We start from the raw sequence: 19439 nt of genomic DNA, 5'->3' as shown, positions 1-19439 counted from the left end.
AGGACTGATAATTAGCTGCTTTCTCACTCAGGTACGCTTCATTTGTGGACGAATGTGTAATGCATCTTGTCTCGTCGTGTATGAAAATAAGCATTGTGTTGGATGATAATGGCAGGTAATGTGCTGTGAAATGCTGCAAAAATAAATCATCCCACCTTTGTTTTTCAGATAACGCTCTCTCTCTCACCATGCGGGGAACAACTAAGATGGCATTCCACTAAACCAGGACAAACGAGAGAGGTTGCAGAAAACGGAGGCACAGGCTGCAAGAGAAAAACCCAATCTTCTTCGGATAAAGAAAATCTCTTCTTCCACAGTGCTGTACATGATTGTTTTCACAGGAAAACAGTAAAAGTACAAAAGGAAAAGTATCAAAGCAAGAACTTCCCACTCTTCCTTGTGAAAGTCTTTCCTTTGACTCTGACCCTTGACCTTTTTAGCTCTTAGTATGACCAGTCTGGTAGGGAAGCTAGACCCCCGGAGGGTACAATGGCGCTCGACGTGGAACACCTTTACGTCCCGTGTCCTGAGGACCAAACCTGTGGAGTCCATGTTGGATTCGGCCGTGACGGGCACCAGCTCACATGGGACCAGACTGGCGCGGGTCTTATCTACAGTGGACCTGGTGTCGCTGGGCGTGGGCAGCTGCGTCGGAACAGGGATGTATGTGGTCTCGGGGCTGGTCGCCAAGGAGATGGCCGGCCCGGGGGTCATTGTGTCCTTCATTATCGCCGCTGTGGCTTCCATACTGTCAGGTGAGACGAGCAAATGCTCACATGAATTTCTTTTTTCTGCTGTTAAACACTCTCTTACTGTCTCACACACACACACACACACACACACATGCACACACACACACACACATGCACACACAAGGCTGATTATAACATAGTATAGGCCACAGTATGAAGGTTACTGTCATACTTATCCCCATCACACTGATACAGTAGTATTTATATGAACAGCCTTTTAATATCTATGCATTTAGAACAAGGGCAAAGACATTATACGGGCGAAGCTGTAATATAAAAGGCACTCGGGGGATATTTGAGTACAACCTTAATGCTCCTATCAATACTTCAACTCAGCCGTTCACGCATGATACTGCAGTCATATCACTGTTATGAATGTGTGCCTGTTTCTGTGTCCTCCTCTGTCCCACAGGAGTGTGTTATGCAGAGTTTGGCGTGCGGGTGCCTAAGACCACGGGTTCGGCCTACACGTACAGCTACGTGACCGTGGGCGAGTGCGTGGCGTTTTTCATCGGCTGGAACTTGATTCTGGAGTATCTGATCGGCACTGCGGCGGGGGCGTCGGCTCTCAGCAGCATGGCTGACTCGCTGGCCAATCACAGCATCAGCAACTTTATGATTTCACACATTGGAACGCTCAACGGCCTGGGTGAGTGGGGAAGGACGTGTGGCTGACAGGTGGAGTTTTACTTCAAGAATTATTACGATTTTGCTTCTGATTTTGAAACCGAGTTATTGTGAGTTTCAGTTTCAGGATTTGGATCAATATGAGATGTAGGTAATGTCTCAGATTTGCACTGCTGCTGTCACTCATACAGTAGAGATGGTTTAACTCATGCTGTTTCATAATGCTGGGGAAAAATACTCTAAATACCTTGGAATTAGCTGAAATATAATCTATCAACAGTGTTTTATAGCAAATAGAAGGCGTTTCTATTAACAAGGGAGAATATGATCCCAGCACATCTTTTATTTTGATTGCAGTAAAATAGTATTTGGAGCCTTTTTACTTGACTTTTTATTTACAGCTTATCATCTATCAGATAAAGTCCACTGTCAAGCAACGATTGCTTTAAAACCTGTAAACAGACATTCACCCAAGAGAGACAGCATCTCTTTTACTCCCCCACCCTTCACAAGAGGGTCAGAGATGGGTCTTGTTCAAATACATATTTGTGTAGTGGCTTTATCCTGAGTTCTCCTGGATTGAAAGACAGCTATGTCAATCTGTTGACCCTAAAGAAGCAGATTTAATAAACTCTTATCTTTGCCGTCGGTCCGTATTCTTGCAGTAATGTGTGTAATGCTTGTCCTCAGTGTCATAAGTTGCCTTCTCAAGATGTAACAGAAGCAAATTGTCATCTGTATCACTGGTGAGATTTTGTGAGACAGTCTCAATGCACGACTGTATTTGAATGACAGTTATTATTTTAATTCCTGATTTTATGAAAATGAAAGTAACATCATCCGGGAAATGATCAGTATCAGACTTTTTGTTTTCCTTGGAGCATCGAAACGACGTTTCACTGCTTATCCTGGAAATCATGTCATTATGGAAAGTAAGAGCGGACGTAGCATCTTGGATTTCTAAATGATTCATGAAACACAGTTTTCCAGGTCATAAGCCGAACCATGAGGGGAATGCCTGCTAATGCGGTGTAACACTATATCTGATTTGTGTGCCAGCTGTGTCTGGGTGACACCGCCCTGACAGTCTCTTCCTGTTGGACACTGTCAAAGCGGTGTTAGTGGTCACATGATGAGCAGCGTGGCCAGCTGTTTCATGCCACAATGGAAAATTAATGTTTTCCTTTTCCTGCTGGAGATAAACGTCTGTTTCTCCACACCACAAGGAAAGTGTGGAATTTAGCTCAACATATGTCTCGTTAGTTTACGTGTGACCACCTGTGTGTATTTATAAAGACCGAGTTCCTGTGCACTGTTGAGTTGGGCAGAATAGTTATTAATATTTTGTAATGGTGCATTCAATGCAATTCTTTAATGTGGTTGACAGTTTACTGTACCTTTTTGTTGATGTTGCAAATATAGGTGTATTCAATGCTTTGGCATGCTAAGACCAATTAAAGAAATTGTTTGAAAGTCCCTTTTGATGTTTCAAGAAAACAACAAATTTGGGCAAAGATGACCTGACGGCTAACTTTTATATACCAAACTTTGCAAAGATCCATGTGTCCACCCCCCCCCCCCCCAAAAAACCCCAAAATAAACAATACAAGGTGTTTTTGTGTGTAATAAGTAGAAAATCCTATTGAACATTTTGAAATAAGATGTAACATTCAGGCCTTTCAGGATAAACAGAGATCTCGAAATTAGCTCAAAAGAAGGATTTTTTTCACAACAAAATATATTCAAGATACATACAAACAAAGGTCTTCTGTCTCACTGACATTTTAGGTGGTTGTGTCTTCTATTTATAATTCTTTGTTGAAGTAGGCGACAGTGGTCTACTTACTTGAAACTTGATGTTGATCTTGCGAAACATATCAACACGTGGTCTAACTTAGTTGTTGTTTGCAAAGCTTTCATTTCGCTGCCTTCCTCAACGGTTGCAATTTGCTCAATCAAACTCCAACTCGCTAACGAACTGAGCAGCTGCATGTGCTGAGAAAGGGAAGGCAACAAACTGAGTTGGAAAAAGCCTTTGAAACAAGTTTTTTGGAAGCAAATTTGGATCGCCCACCACCACCACTACGGTGCTTGGATTTCACAGGTACAATGTGTACAACTATAATATCTGTGTGCTAATCCCAACCCCCTCCTGTAGGTAAAGGGGAGCAGTCGTACCCAGACCTGCTGGCGCTGCTGATAGCGCTGCTGGTGACAGTGATCGTTGCTTTGGGAGTGAAGAACTCGGTGGGCTTCAACAACGTGCTGAACGTCATCAACCTCATCGTGTGGGTGTTCATGATGATCGCCGGGCTGTTCTTCGTCAACGGAGAGAACTGGGACGAGGGGAGATTCCTGCCCTTTGGCTGGTCAGGGGTACGCGCACACACACACACACACGCACACACACACATACTGAGTGTGAGAGTAAGGGAGGTTTTGATGACGACCCCATCTGCTACATCTTTGTGTCAATCATTTCTCGTGCTTCTGCTCTGTTCCAGGTGATGCAGGGTGCAGCCACCTGTTTCTATGCCTTCATTGGATTTGACATCATTGCTACAACAGGAGAGGAGGCCAAGAGTCCCAACACCTCCATCCCCTACGCCATCACTGCGTCACTCATCACCTGCCTCACCGCCTATGTCTCTGTGAGTTTTACCTTGAAGACCACAGACATACTTCACTAATATGTACACAAACATGAATAAGTATCGCTTCATTCGTCTAGCTTTGTTAGCATTCCATAGCATGAGACTGCAAAGCACTCAAAGTATCACCGCAGCTGCTAAACACAGTTTTCATGACTGATTTGAATGTTTTTTGGCATGCACAGTGTGGTAATGAGGTAAAATAATGACTTGTCTCACTCCAGACTCCAATTTTAGAAAATACAATTTATATTACACAGATGAATATGATTACATCGATTGTGGGAAGACAGCAGGCTACAGTCGCCGTTTGTAATTCACACACCCAACATTTAATCACTGAATTGAGAATTAAACAGAATTTGAGTACATGTTTTGGTCCTTTTGTGGCATAACCATTAAATTTTGATCTACATCTACTTGTATGTTCATCATTCTTCATCTTCATGCATTATGTTTAGTGCTGCCTTCGAGTTCTTATAAATTTTTAGTTGTGAATACAGACTGAAAAGTATTTTGGAGATGTGTCTGACACAAGGATGGTAAGATCGAACATCAAGATGCTTCCCCCTGCACTCTAACTGTGTGGGTGTGTTCCACACAACTAATCTTTACATATTCAGCTCACACAGCCGACCAGATTTCTGACTTTGACACATTTGTGCTGGATGGTTGTTGCCATGGGTACAGTGTAACAGCGGCCTATCAGGAGGGAGCGTTTTTTCGACATCGCCTGGGGCCAAAGCTTGCACCAACTTCAAAACTCAACTCCTTGTCTTTGAATACCTCGTCTTTCTCTTTCTCTCCCAGTCCCATCTATTTCTCCAAATAACCCTTCTCTTGTGCTACAAAATCAATTTTCTCAGCTTCTCTGAATCTCTATCTTCCTTCCAACTCTCACTCTTTCGGCATCTTGGAATAACTTTTTTACTCCCATCAGGATTCTGTAGCTGCTGCAGTTTAAGGTGCAGGATTACTGAAATCATTAACCACATTACATGTCACATAATGTATCTGATAGAGAGAGTGTAACTTCAACCGAAATCAACAAAATGAGACCTTCATTCGGTGCTTCCTCTGAACGTTTTTCCATGTTGAATTACCTCACATCTATGCTCCTAAGTGGGTGTTGGTACATGATATTCTGTCAAGAGGGCAGTGAGGTTGGTGCTTTTGGGGAAACATGAATGTGCAAGCTGAAAATGAGCTGACAGCGAGCTGAAATGGGCCCCTTAGGACGCAGTTTGGAATCAGCGTTGCTCTCTCAGACAAATATGTTAAATCAGGATTTGTTTTAGGATTCCCTCTAGATTAGTACAGTCCCCTTTCACTGCTTCACACACTGTCGAGTGTTGACCAGGCTTTGTCCAGATTGGACAAAGGGTTAAAGGGCACCAGGCTACTACAGCAGGAGGGAACATCTATATATCTTCCTCTCTGTGATGGTAAGCCTTTTTTTTCATCCCTGTCTTTTTCTGCAATCTGTTCAAGCAAATCCCTCGCTTTTGCAGCACAGTATCCGCGACAGATGGCCCTGCATGATTTCACACGTCGCACGCAAGGAGCAGAATTGCGCGCACGCATGCACGCATGCACGCGCAGAGGGAGAGAGGCATTGCTGATGAACACTTTGCATGTGATGCGGTGTGCTGAGCTCGCTAGCTGTGTAAATGCTGTAAGCGTGGAGCTCAGAGGTTCATCAAACGGTCTAACCACAAGGCCCATTTAGTGGCTTTTCTGGAGCTTTTGATCATATCATATGACCTTCATCAGCGGATGGAGTTGGTCGATTTTTGCACACTTGTCCTTTTAAAAGCTGGAAAAAGGTCCATTTAGTAGCTTTTCTGGAGCTTTCAATCATATCACATAATGTTCATCAGCTTTCTTTGATGTTTTTTTCTGTTTTTTAAAAGAAAAAAGAAAAAATTCTTTGGAAAAGTGAGTAATGACCTGCATTGGAGTCTGTCACAGTGTTTTTATATCCTACCACTGTTGGTGCCAAATTCCACACATAGTGTCTTCATATGAAGCTACATACATATTTCTATACCTTTGGCAGAGAGCAAAATTGTTGACTAGCTCCTCTCTCCAGAAATGTAGCAATATTTCAGGCTGAACACCAGGTTACCCTTTTATATATTTTGATACTGCAACAAATAACTCTTTATTAATTAATAAACTGTGTATCCAACCCTCTTCCATCCAGGTTTCTGTGATCCTGACTCTGATGGTGCCGTACAATGAGATTGACGCAGACGCCCCGCTCATGGAGATGTTTGCCGTGCATGGCTGTATGTTTGCAAAGTATATCGTGGCGGTGGGCTCCATAGCCGGACTCACTGTATCCCTCCTGGGGTCCCTGTTCCCCATGCCCAGGATCATCTATGCCATGGCGGGGGACGGGCTGCTGTTTAAGTCAGTCCACACAGTTATTTAGTGCTCATTATTTTTCATGTCGATCTAAATGAAGTGTGCAACTGAGTCTCAATCAACTAATTTGTGTGTGTGTGTGTGTGTTTAGGTTCCTGGCCAGCGTGTCTTCCTACACAGAGACCCCAGCTCTTGCCTGTGTGGTGTCGGGCTTTCTGGCTGCCCTGCTGTCCCTCCTGGTGAGCCTCAGAGACCTCATAGAGATGATGTCCATAGGAACCCTGCTGGCCTACACCCTGGTGAGTTAATAATGAGGATGGACACAGCTATATAGACCATCTGGGTACATGCAGGGTGCAAATGAGTTATTATATTTAGCTCAATGTATTGAAGAGATTTATTCTGAGACACGTACATTTGCAAAAATAAATCAATTCCATCCTCAGATTTGGCAAAAAAGGCTCTGCTCTCTGAAGGAGCTTTCAATTATTGAGCACAGCAACAGGGATGCTGGGAAAAATAATCCCTCCAACACATGGGTCTTACAGAATTATGCGATAGATGTAAACGTACATAAACAGCGGGTCTTAGCTGGTAGCCAATCAGCTGAGATACCAATGAGCCACTGGTACTGATGCGTGAATGAAACGCTGAAAATGCAATGATGCTCAGTGACGTCAGTAGATTTAAAGAAAAAACAAATCAACCAAATTTTGTCCAATTTTCAGAAGAATTGGATACTAAGAAAAGCACTTTTTTATGACAATGGGGTATTTCCGCTCTTAAAAGACAAACTAATTCTACCCCCTCCTGGTCTGCAGGTAAGCCTGTGTGTACTCCTGTTGCGTTACCAACCTGAGGGCGACATCCACGGCTTTGTGAACTTCCTCTCCGAGGAGCAGAACAACAAGAGAAAGGAGGGCGTTCTGGCTGAGTGCGAGAAGGACGCCTGTTCACCAACCAGCGAAGCAGATGAGTATGGAGGACCGGCTACTAATACCTGTGGAGCCAAAAACCTGCCGTCACTGGGCGACAACGAGATGCTGATAGGCAAACCAGATAAAACCATCTACACTGCCAGCCACCCAAACTATGGCACAGTGGACATGACCAGTGGCATTGAAGCAGAGGAGTCAGAGGGCGGGTTGTCCTGGCGGTTGAAGAAGCTCATTGGACCACACTACTACACCTTGAGGATCCGATTGGGCCTCCCGGGAAAGATGGACAGGCCAACTCCAGCCACGGGGAAAACCGTTACTGTGTGTGTGCTCCTGCTCTTCGTTTCCATCTTTGCTTTCTGCTCCTTCATCATTTGTGGTGAGGCACACATGGACGCATTTCAGACAGGTAATTACTGTATAATGTCACCGTAAATGAATTGTTTGCTTTTTTCCTTGTTTCCTCAGGAGCGGGCAGTATTGGGGAGGGTCGCTGGTGGGCTTTGCTGCTATTAATCGTCTTCATCACCTTCCTTGCCTTGCTCGTCATCATCATCCTCCAGCAGCCAGAGAATCCTAAGCGGCTGCCCTACATGGCACCCTGTGTGCCCTTTGTACCTGTTTCAGCCATGCTGGTCAACATCTACCTCATGCTTAAACTGTCTGCCATCACATGGATACGATTCTCAATCTGGTGCAGCGTGGGTAAGCCACCACCTCACTGAATGACAGTTTGTCTTGCCTTTAGGTTCACAGCTGTCATCCCACACAGAAGGGAACATTTTTAGTGATACATTTTATAACTCTTGAAATGACTCCGTGAGTCAGTCAAATCTAATGTTTGTCTCACTTACTTGCCGTTTGTTTTTTTTATTTAAAAAAACCAGGAAGACTCATTTTTACTTTATTTTTTGCCTCAGTTGTATCTGTTTGTACATCTGTATTTGTCTGTGTGTGTGTAAATGCTCTGAGCATGCAGCTTATCTTACCATTTTCTCAATTCTTGATAGTTTTTACTGCTTACATAAAGACAGAATCAGTGTCCGGCAGGGCTGTTTTTGCTCGTACACAAACACTGGTGGGCATCTGGACATTTTGTCTTTATTTTGTGAGTAGGATTGCAGTATTCTTCTGACTCACTCAGAGTGGGATCAATTGTTTTTAAGATGAGAGAGAGTTTATTCTTTCTAAGTGCTTTTCCATTTGTTTCCGAGCTCTTGAAATAGTACAGTAAGCTGTGGTTATGTGTGCGTTGATGCTGATATGTGTCTCCGTCCCTTCAGGTGTGCTCATCTATTTTGGCTACGGCATGTGGAATAGTAAGCTGGAGATCAAGGCAAGAGAGACCGAGGTGCACGCCTCCACCTACCAGCGCTATGATCACGGCGTGGACGAAGGCTTCTGCGGCTTTGACGACGATTTCTACCCGCCCACCACTGAGCCCTGGAGTGCGCCGGAGGGGGGATCGGGGCCCACACCGCCCCCTAAGGCGAAACCCGAAAGTGAGGAAGCGCCATCGAAAAGCGGAGGCAGGACCATTGCCAATCTCGGCCTCGCGGAGGAGGAGGATCCGATGGATTTCTGAAGGGACTGACTCTGTGTTACCCTGAATGTACTGCCTTGTCTGCTGCCTGGGGAATGGGAGGGGAACAGTAGTGTGTGCGCGCATGAGTGATTGTGTGTGAGTGTGCGTGTGTGTGTGTGTGTGTGTGCATGCCTGCATGTGTGTGTATGTGTGTGTGTGGGTGTACTTGTCTGTTCGTCTGACCCTTGGGCTAGATAGTTTCTTGGCAGTGGAACAGCGTTTCATTCACCTTACTCGACCAAGCTCGGCCCCTCAGCTCACACGGCAAACGAGGACATCAAGGTCAAGTGTCCTGTCACAGTCACTTCTTATTCACTCACTGGAGTCCACATCCCACACACACAAAAGCCAGATAGAAAAGCACGGACATAGCAGGAGATAAAATGTAATGTGGTTCACTGTGAACCGTGAAACATTGTTTGTTGAGCGGTCCATTAACTGTTTATCTAAGAATTTACGGGATGTATGAGAGGAGAGAAGGTGATGAGCAAGGGACAGATGAATCAGCACCTCTCATCCTGTTTCAATGCAGACAGACAGGAAAGTTAGATGACAGCATGCCAAACCCAAGCTATTTCCTATGTACAGGTCTGACTCTCTCTGCTCATTTTCTTTTCAGCAGATTGGAAAACAGATACTCATGCTCTTAAAAAAACACAAAAACATCTTTATCATCAAAACTTGCTTTCAGTCTGTCTCTAAACATGAACCCTGACCCCTAGCATCTAGCCCAAGGGATTCAGGACTGGATTTATTTAAGGGTGTTGATGTTTTCTGTCACAAATAGTTCTTGGACTTTGCTTGCAATAGTGCCTTCATCGAATGTATGTGAGTTTCTGATTATGTCTGTTTTCTACTTTAATTTTGCCTGTGTGTGTGTGTGTGTGTGTGTGAGAGAGAGAGAATGTATATGCAATCAAACTCCACCTTTTACATACTACTACTTACATACTCATGTCTGTGTGTGTCGATATAACGTGTGTTCTTCAGGTTGTTTTAATGATGTGTATGTGTAGGTATTTGTTTAGTTTTTGCCCCAGCATGAAGCTCAAAAATCGATCCGCCCACAACAAAGCAGCTCATGGTGCAATACAACACATGCTTGTCAGCTTAGCGCCGCACCTAAAAAGAGGAGAGAGAGGAAGGTGTGAGGCGGAGAGCGCGAGAGAGAGAACAGGTTGACAACCTGCATGGTTTATTGTGATGAATGTCATATTTTCTGTGTGCTTGTCTCTCCGTCGATGCAGTTCTTGCTGTTCACCAGGGCGGGGAAGGGATTCATATTCAGTTCATTCAATTCGGGAAATGGATTTTCTGCATAGTTTGCTTCTTTTCTCCTGGAGATGGAAACAAAACAAGGGATTGTACAAAAAGTATTATTGTAGAGGAATGGGGGTAAGAATAGTGGAAGGAATTATTTGTTTTATTTTTTTGCCGAAGAAACAGTAGTTTGACCTTTTTGGGAATGCGGGCCAGGATCATTTAATATTTTATCTTTTCATTTTATTTAAACTAGTTACTTATTAAGTATCAATTACTGTTACATTCATTTAAGATATTGGGGGAGGGTATTTCCGTTTTTGTGTAAGTCAAGGGGATGGGAAGCGTTAATAATACTGTGGATGGCTGTGAATTTCAACCTCCCTCTTCACACCAATAACTTTAGTACAGTCCCGAACTGAGAACAACCGTATTGTAAATAAGTTGGACTTTTACTCATACATTGAGTGAACTGAAATACAATCCCTCCTCTTCCGTCGCTCTCCTTTTCTCCCCTCTTTTTCTTTTAACTCCTATCTTTCTTTCTTATCTCCATTTTTTTGTATCCCCTACTTCCACTGCTCCTTTGCTCTTCCAGTCCAACTCTTCCTTCATCTATTTCCCACCTCACCACCCTCTTGATATTCATCTTGTCCCTGTCAGCAGGGGAGTCGCCACTCTTACAAGTGATCGAGCCGGCATTGGTTTTCAGTCAGGATTTGAAACGGCAATCTGTTCGTGGCCTGACGATACATTCGCTCCCGTTTCACCTCAGGGTGTCACGCTATCTCCCTTCTGATTGGTCACCGGAGCAGTTAGTCCTCGCCCTGTGCTTCTGCTCCAAACAGAGCCCAATCTAGTCCGAGTGAACCTCCCTGTTGCCCCTACACGTTATCTCCACTGTTGCTGCACCCCGAAGAAATATTGTGAATATCAATCAATCTGTAGAGCTCAGTGTGTAGGACGTGTGAGCTAATGCTGCCAGGGTTTGAGGTTTGATTCTACACTAAGAATGTATGCACTCATGTCACTGTAAGGGATTTTGGCACACACCAAATATAGCACACTGCTACATTATGTTTCGGGTGGGGGCACTTCTACAATAGCTGCTGCTGTATGCCCTGATTGTCCTTACCTCTACCCTTTCCTCTTGCCCCTCTGTTGCTGCATCTGTCCCTTCCAGGGAAGCCTTATTTGTCGAATGCACTAAATCTAAGGATGCCACGCCTAAACCCCCACCCTACCTCTGCCCCTCCCGCATATTTCCAAACACCTTCATGTGGTGATAACCCTTTGTTGTCGTCCAGTGACATGATTGCGATACCGTCCCGAGACACAGCCCGCTATTCTGAGAATCTGCGCTCATATTGGACGATTCTGCAGCTTGCTGATGCAGGAAGTCGGGTCTGTGGTGTAGTGGAACATGAGGGTGTTGACGTTGTGGAGGTGGACGGGTGTGGCCCGTCCTTCTCGTCAGAGACCAACCATGGCTGTAGCTAACTTTGAGGTCATGTCCACATGTGACTTTTCTGGAAACCTGGGTAGTGTAGTAACGAATAGTGTTGTTCATGGTTCATATGTTTTACAAGCTGATTCCAGTATTTTTAAACTCAATACATTTAACCCCATATAGTTGCTTTGTATGGCAACCGTAGGAATAGATATTTAAAAAACTGTTGCCATCGAATGTAATCGGAGGTTTCGCAGAATTGTCCAATATCAGCGTTCTGTCTGGTGAAAGAGTTGTGGAAAAATAAAAACATCACATCCTAAAACATTTGCACTTTAAAATCTCACACACATCCAAACATGTATTCCATTGCATTACACCACACAGCCAAAATACACCCTCCCCCCCAGATCACCTCCCGACTCAGCCAAAAGAATCCAGCAGCTTTGCATTCAAAGCTCAGCCAAAACAAGATTGCGAATTCAGCCATTGCCACTCTGACACTGGACTGTACAGTCAACTTACTATATTATCTGCTCTGTGTGTGAATGCATGTGCAGTATGTGTGTGTGTGTGTGTGGTCCATGGTCCATGCCTGCGCCTCAATGTGACCGTCTGGTGAATGTGTTGCATGCCCTCATGCACGAGGCCCAGACTGTAAATGTTGTACTTGCATGTGGTGATCGATCGCTACGAGACATAATAGAACACTAAACGACACTAAACGCAGGCTTAGTTCTCACACCTGGAAACGTTGGCCTCTGTGCTCTGAGAGGATTTAACGGGTGTATTACAACCGGATCAGCTTCAGAAAATGTCATTGTTCAGGATCCTTATACTGAATTGAACCGAAAGCTATTGCATTCACTGCATACTCCTATCATTTATATTCAGATTCAAAGCCAAACCGTTTTAACTCTATATTATGTTCGGGTCTCTGAGCTAAAAGAAGATTATTTGCTGCATCCTCTCCTGTAGTTCTAAACTCGTACAGTCATCTCCCCAACCAGGTGGGAACCAGGGCTCCGTTTGAGAAAGGAGTAGAACATGTCGCAAACACCCAGGATGACTCCTCTCTCGTCCACTTACAGTATGCCTACTTCCTGTATATCCCTTCTCTCAACCACGACCTCTGCAAGCCAAAGTCTACAATGTTTCTTTACTTTTCACACACAGTGAACACTTACCAACAGAGCTAACCATTTTTCTTGGGAGTCTGCTAATACGATACTAATGTCAGTTCATCCCAAGGAGAGTCTCACAGTGGCTTTAGTCAATGATCATTTAAAAAAAAAAAAAATCCTAGTTGCTAAGTATTTCATTGAAAGTATTAGTCGAGACGTCATTGACTACAGCAGATCAGTTTGTCCAGCAATGAAAAAGTACAACATTGAAGAAGAAAAGTATTTTTCTACAGCTGTCTCCCAACCACGGGTCCTCCTCGGGTAGGTGTGCACAAAAGAGCTGGGTAGAGTTCTCCGCCTTCTCTTTCTGTGTTTTTGTTTAGTCACAAGGAGGCCTGGGAGAAACTGCTCAAATATATTTTTAACAACTGTAGTCTCCAGAATGATAACGCTCATTTATAAACCTTAATCCTTTCCCTTTGAAGGATTTCAAAATGGTTGCTCTCGACGTCAATAGGACCGTAGAAGGTTTAGGAGTACGACAGAAAACATGCAGAAACTATTTTAATACAATTCTATAAAGGGTGAACTACTATAGAAGGTGAACTACAAGCATAATCAAATATTGCCACGATCTCTTTTAAAGTCAGTTGCTATTTGTTTATTTTGTCTCGGACAAAGCGTGTTGTTCCTGTGCTCTGTGTTCGCTGTGGCCAAAGTGTCCAGTCAGTGTGTGTCTGACTTGTTGAAATTGGCTTTTCTCGCAAACAGCTAGATATTCCTTTTCTCTTCTGTATATGTTGGCACAAAGCTGTATAATGTGGTTGTTTTTTATGTTGATTTCGTAATGGTTTCTTCCATCTGTGTGGTTATTTTGCTCCTGAGTGCACTGTTTTTCGCTGAGTTGTTGATATTGCTTCCATGCAACAATGAAAGCTATTTATTGCAAATACTACAAAGAGGCTTGCTCATTTTTTTAAGTGTCCTGCTCTGACTACTATAATGAAAACCTTACAGTAGGTTAATTATACAATTATATACACTGTGCTACTATGCCTGGCTGTAAGGGTTGATGTACGATGTATTACATATTTAACCAGACAAGTGAAATGGTTTCATGTCCATTTTGAGCTGATGACTTAAACAGTAAGACCCATTCACACCAGTTATTAAAATAAACAAAATGTCAATGGACTTTTTAATGCAAATGCCACAGACATACTAAAGAGACGAAACAGTCCAAAACAGCAGAAGCTAACCGGAGCACATTAGTCGTGTTGTGCAGGCACCAACCTCCCGGTCTGAAAAGTGACGCCAATACGGAAGTGCCTTAAACTTGCATTCTTTCTAATGAATTTCACTGCGCATGTGTTGTACCCCAAAGATATGACGCAGTATGAAGCCTCTTCTTTCTCTTCTTTCACCCTCCTTGGTGGTCACTATGCCACTAAGCTTCTCATACTATCAGCTAAAAAGTTCAGATTAAAGGTTCCCTGTGGAGTTTTTGACCACTATGAATGCTATAGAACAATGTTTTTATGGGACCCTGATTTGTTGGTTCTCGTGCATGTGATGAATTCTACAGTAGATTACATTACAGTCATTTAGCAGACGCTTTTATCCAAAGCGGACTTACACTAAGTGTAGTCAACATAGGTATCCAAGAGAACTATAGTCACCAGAAGTCATAAGTGCATCTCCTTGTTTACTAAGAGCATAAACCAGAGCAAAAGTACAGTCGATTGTAAAACATCACTTTGACATGTAGTCCAGTCAAACTGAGTGAGTTCGTCCAGTAGCAGCGTAGCTTCAATAAACCAGGTCACGACTCAGCCGCAAGCGCGTTGTGTTTTGATCAGGGGGCTCGACTGTAACCCACCGTATTGCTCTGACATTATTGCTGAGATTTTTCCGATGCAGAAACGCATGCAGGAGAGGAAAGGGGTCACCGGCGTTTCTGGTTGTTGCTGAATGGTATTCTGGGAAATCAATCGGAGATTTCAACTGAACAGACAAGCCAGGTTGATGCACGGTGGGTACACGTGAGAAGTAAAAAGAAATACTGATGGAAAATAATTGCTGGAAAGGATAGAATATCACAGAGTATTAGTACTGGTGTATGATAATGTCCTGGAGCAGAACACTTCCTCTCAGACAACAATTCAGTTTGATTGTTCGATAAATAACTTAAGATAGCAACGCTTCAGCATATCGTACTGTAACACTACCATGTCTCCCACAGTGATACAGGAACGGCTTGGTTCACCCACTACTGTCCCGCTGGCCTCCTGTGAACTGGATGGCTTTGGCCTGGAATCACATTTCAGAGAACTACACACACCGACATGATCACACACACACACACACACCTGCACGCACAGACGTGGCAGGAAATACACATGACAGAATGATGCGTTAAAACGAGGACGTAAGGCTGTGTATGACTGCGTGTGTGTTTGAAGGTAAGCTGAGGACAATGAGATAGCACTTATTGTTTCCAAAGTATCATGTGATATCTATTACATGACTTTGTGGCCTTGATATGGACAGAGGAGCACACAATCAGCCACACACTGGACATAATTATACTTCTGTGTTGCATATCGTGTGTGTGTGTGTGTGTGTGTGTGTGTGTGTGTGTGTGTGTGTGTGTGTGTGTGTGTGTGTGTGTGTGGTTGGCAGGGGAGGGCCGGTACAGAGTGTGGCTTTGAGTGTCTTCGAGACAGGCTGTGCTGACTTAACTCAAGGTTACTGTGTCCGATTACAGATATGATGCATTAAAAAAACAATTCATCTTTTCTCATTGTTCTCAGCTTTTATTCACACGAACATGGACACGTATCCCCCACCCATATTCACAATAGAAAATCCATGTCATCAATCTACAAGAAACACTGTCGCAGTCAGCTTGTTCCAGGGCGGAGATGACTGTATATCACACGTGCATCACATACGTACACACACACACACACACACACACACACTCTACATATCAAATTTAAGCCTAACATCCAGATGGAGTAAAAAAAAAAAAAGGGATGGGATGTGAACATCTTATCGACTCAAGGCAAAGGCACTTTTCATTCTTTTGTCTTTATTACAGAAATTCAAACAACACATCAGCGAAACAATAATAACCAGCTAATATTGCTTCTGCGTGGATCTGTGTTCAGAGCACTTTTGAGATATTGAACATTCAAGTCATTGCATTCCCGTAAGAGAAGCTGATCGAAATAATACTGTGCTTTTTTTGTGCACGCTTGTAGAAACATAATTTCAGCTCCCGACCTGTTGTATGTGTAGAACTTAGACGAAGATGGAAATGTATAATTCCACAGTTACAGGATAAGCTGCGTAAAGTTAGTATCATACAATGGGTTTCGATTATGATATGTTACTATTGGATGAGTGAGAAATGAAGAAAAGATTATGGTTTTGTGCTCTATAATATTTTTGCCAAGTCAGTGCACGCACTAAGGCTTGAATACACCGACTGGAACACTGCTGGTCAAAGCTCCCCTGTGAAATTTATGTTCCCGGCATCCTGCAGAGGCTGGGGAAAAACAGTGCTGCAATTTTTAATCAAGTCCATCACTCAAGAGGCAAATGCAGCAGAGAGTCGAACAATACTGCCAAGGAAAAATCTATGTACATAAACAATGCTAATGAACATAATTCGAAAGATAATACTGTCATACCCTGCGCTAATCAAAACAACCGATCATTGTATTCTACGATGTAAAATACAGATTCATCAACGGAGACACTCATAAGATTGCATCTGTAGGTGCATCTAAATAGAAAAATAGAAGTTATATAGAAGATCAGTCCACGAGGCCTCGGGTGATTGGGACCTCAGGTTTGTGTGCAGGCGGTTAATTAAAGCTTGTACAACTATGTAACAGCAGGTCCACACCAAGCGCCACACGAGGAGGCTGGAAGATGAGCTCTGTGACAAAACAATCCATCGGCGGCGGAAAAAAGAGCTCCAACAAGAACAGTCTTTGTGTGTTTGGATGCGTGTGCAGGTCTAGGTTTGCATGTAACTGTGATTGGATGTGTGTGCTCGTGTGTATGTCTCTATATACAAGTTACAGTTCCCTACACATCTGCTTGAGAATCTCTCCCCCTGCTTAGACGTGAGCGCTCTTGGCATGATTGGTGGAGGGGGCTGCTGGCGGGTTTCCACCTCCCTGTTTGGAGTAGTAGAAACGATTGTTGTCCTGGTAGGGGCGAGACGAGGACGACTCTAAGGAGCAGCAGGTAAGAATGCACCCGCCCAGCACGGTGAAGATGGTGCCAAACCATCCAGTGTAGAGGGAGAAGCCGAACGACATGAGGCCGTGCTCCTGGTGAGCGCCGATGGGAAACCAGACTGTCGACACCATGCCGCACAGTGCTGAGAAGAAACAGAGAGAATAGTTGATGTGCTGTGTCCGAAGGGAGAATAACACGACAAATAGGGATGCAAAATGGTGCACGTAGATGCTGCTCATGCTCATACTCAGGAGTGCCAAAGAGACCAGATAACAGACAGTCAGTGCAGCTATTACAGTTTTTTTTAATGATTTATTCCTCAACAAGACACAAAGGGACGACAGAATGGAAAGAATGTGTGCAATAATATTATTTAGCAGCAAGACTTCACGGTGTTATAAAAGCTTTGCCTTGAACTGAAGGGAGGCCTGATCTAAGACTTGTACAAATACTGAAATCCCCATACAGCTGACAAGGACACATTTGTATGTTGGATTTGTGCCAGTATACACTCAAGGTTAACACAGAACAACTGCATGAAATCCTTTGGCTACCAGTATCATTTGAAGATATTGCACTAGACAGGCCAACAACCAAATCCACAAATAATGTGTGCAATGAAAGTTTTCCAGCTGACGCTTCAGAGGACACCGTTGACAAAAATAATTAAAGTTGGACTCAAACGAATTGCTGTTGGGGGCGATTTTACTGCCAGTGTGCAGGCAATGCGGTGAGTGGATTTTTATTCTGCTGTGCAACAAGCATGCAAACACACAAGCAAATCCAAAACATCAAATCGATTAACTCAAGTCTTAAACGTTTTCATATGGAAGCAATGGGGGTGGAACATGTCGGGAATAGTTTTGCTGTGAAAAACGTGGGCAGTGGAAAAGTCAGACAACGGACACAGGTGTTCAAATTTCATTTTAGGGCTTTGGAAAATGGAAAATATTCAGAAGCACAATCAACTGGACATATCAGGGAGTGCGTTTCCTTGTAGTTCGGGACAAAGGGAGGGTGTGGATTAGAGTAGGTGGAGGAGAGGAATGTGATGGGATCTGGTGGGAAGGGGGTCAATGGAACAGGCGCATATATGAGTGTGTGCATATGTGTGCACCCTTGGGAGGAAGACAGTCATATTCAACATCCTCCGCTATCAGCAGCTTGTATGTATTTGAAGAGGGATTAAAAAGAGTCAGGAACGGTTGGAAGGGATCTTGGTGTGTGCATGTGAGCGTAAAACAATTCGACCTGCTCTGATGATGGACTGCACATTTTGTCTGACCGTGAAATTCAGTCTTTGTCCACTAATTCATGACAGTTGCATTGAGTGAATTAGGTAAAGTTGAGTCTCTTACCGACTATGAGTATAAGCACTCCTCCCAAGATGGTGCGTTTGTTCTTGGAGGCCTGGGGTTCATTTCCCAAGCTGATGCAGGGCATAGACATAATTACCATCGCCACTGCTGGGAGACCGAGGATGGAACCTGTGATCATCAGGGCACGGGTCGTCTGGATGTAGGCTACAGAAGCACATATGAAACATATGTATGATATTACTGCCAAAAGAAAGTAAACATTCCATCACAGAGTTAAGCTTTGTGGGTATTTTTTTTTAAAAAGGAGGATGAAATAAAAACACAGTTGTATTCAGAAGAAGTGGTGGAAATAGCATCTTGTAAATGAATCGCATGATATCAGGTGGGATAAGAAGTTCAACTTAAATGTGTCTAAAAGAAGACAACAACCGTGCTGCTGCAGGGATGTACAAGAATCAGTACCTGGTAGTTCCAGGATCTGCGATCGGGTGTAACAGTGGTAGAGTCCTGTGGAGATCACACATTCTGCCCAGGGTCCCTTGGCTTCCAGCTCATCCATCTTCTTGCAGGTGTTCAAGCCGTATTTGCACATAATCACCCAGTCATTGGTGGATGTCGCAATCACGATGCCCAGCCAGCCGAGGAAGCTGACGAGGAAGCCGCTCAGTTGAAGACAGGCGTTTGCCATGGCGCAAACTGTGCGTAAAGACCACTTATCCCGGGTTCAGAAACCGTGACAAAGCTGAACACGGCAGTAGAGAGTGATGAACGAAATGTACCAACTTTTATAACTGATATTCCCCCATACAAGTTAATCCAGTGTTAAAGTTGACTTTTTCCTCGCAATTTGGTAAGTCCATCTACTGAGCTGTGCTGCACAATTCAAAAGAATGAAGCTTTCACATCATCATAGGTTTTATAGGGGAAAGTTCAGTATGGGGAGAAAAAAAGTACTCTGAAAGGGAGAACCAATCAGAAACTTAGATTCGGACAAAAAAAAAATGTAAAAAGAGAGAAAACAACACACCCCACTTTTATTGTATCACTCAAAAACTGGTGTGCACTGCCCCTTCCTTGCACTTGATGATACAACACAGCCCGTGCTG

At 43.7% G+C, this 19439-nt stretch overlaps 2 protein-coding genes across 2 annotated transcripts; one reads left to right on the top strand and one right to left on the bottom strand.

Moving 5' to 3' along the window:
* Window positions 1-448: 448 nt before the first annotated feature.
* On the top strand, window positions 449-8923 carry slc7a14a (solute carrier family 7 member 14a; the record flags this gene model as incomplete). Its single annotated transcript, XM_079285943.1, has 9 exons — window positions 449-755; window positions 1165-1401; window positions 3538-3755; window positions 3884-4030; window positions 6237-6445; window positions 6552-6699; window positions 7222-7717; window positions 7807-8043; window positions 8622-8923. 9 exons carry the CDS (start codon window positions 449-451, stop codon window positions 8921-8923), a joined length of 2301 nt encoding a protein of 766 aa, XP_079142069.1.
* Window positions 8924-15605: 6682 nt separating this feature from the next.
* On the bottom strand, window positions 15606-19202 carry cldn11a (claudin 11a). The gene is made up of 3 exons (XM_079286226.1): window positions 18796-19202; window positions 18373-18537; window positions 15606-17156 (listed from the first exon to the last, which is right to left on the bottom strand). The coding sequence occupies exons 1-3, from the start codon at window positions 19019-19021 to the stop codon at window positions 16891-16893; spliced, it is 657 nt and encodes a 218-aa protein (XP_079142352.1). The 5' UTR covers window positions 19022-19202; the 3' UTR covers window positions 15606-16890.
* Between the last annotated feature and the right edge of the window lie 237 nt (window positions 19203-19439).

This window comes from Melanostigma gelatinosum, assembly GCF_949748355.1.
Source record: "Melanostigma gelatinosum genome assembly, chromosome: 16".
NCBI lineage: Eukaryota > Metazoa > Chordata > Actinopteri > Perciformes > Zoarcidae > Melanostigma > Melanostigma gelatinosum.
The sequence above is the reverse complement of the archived record's forward strand: the minus strand, read 5'-3'. Positions and strand labels throughout refer to the sequence as shown.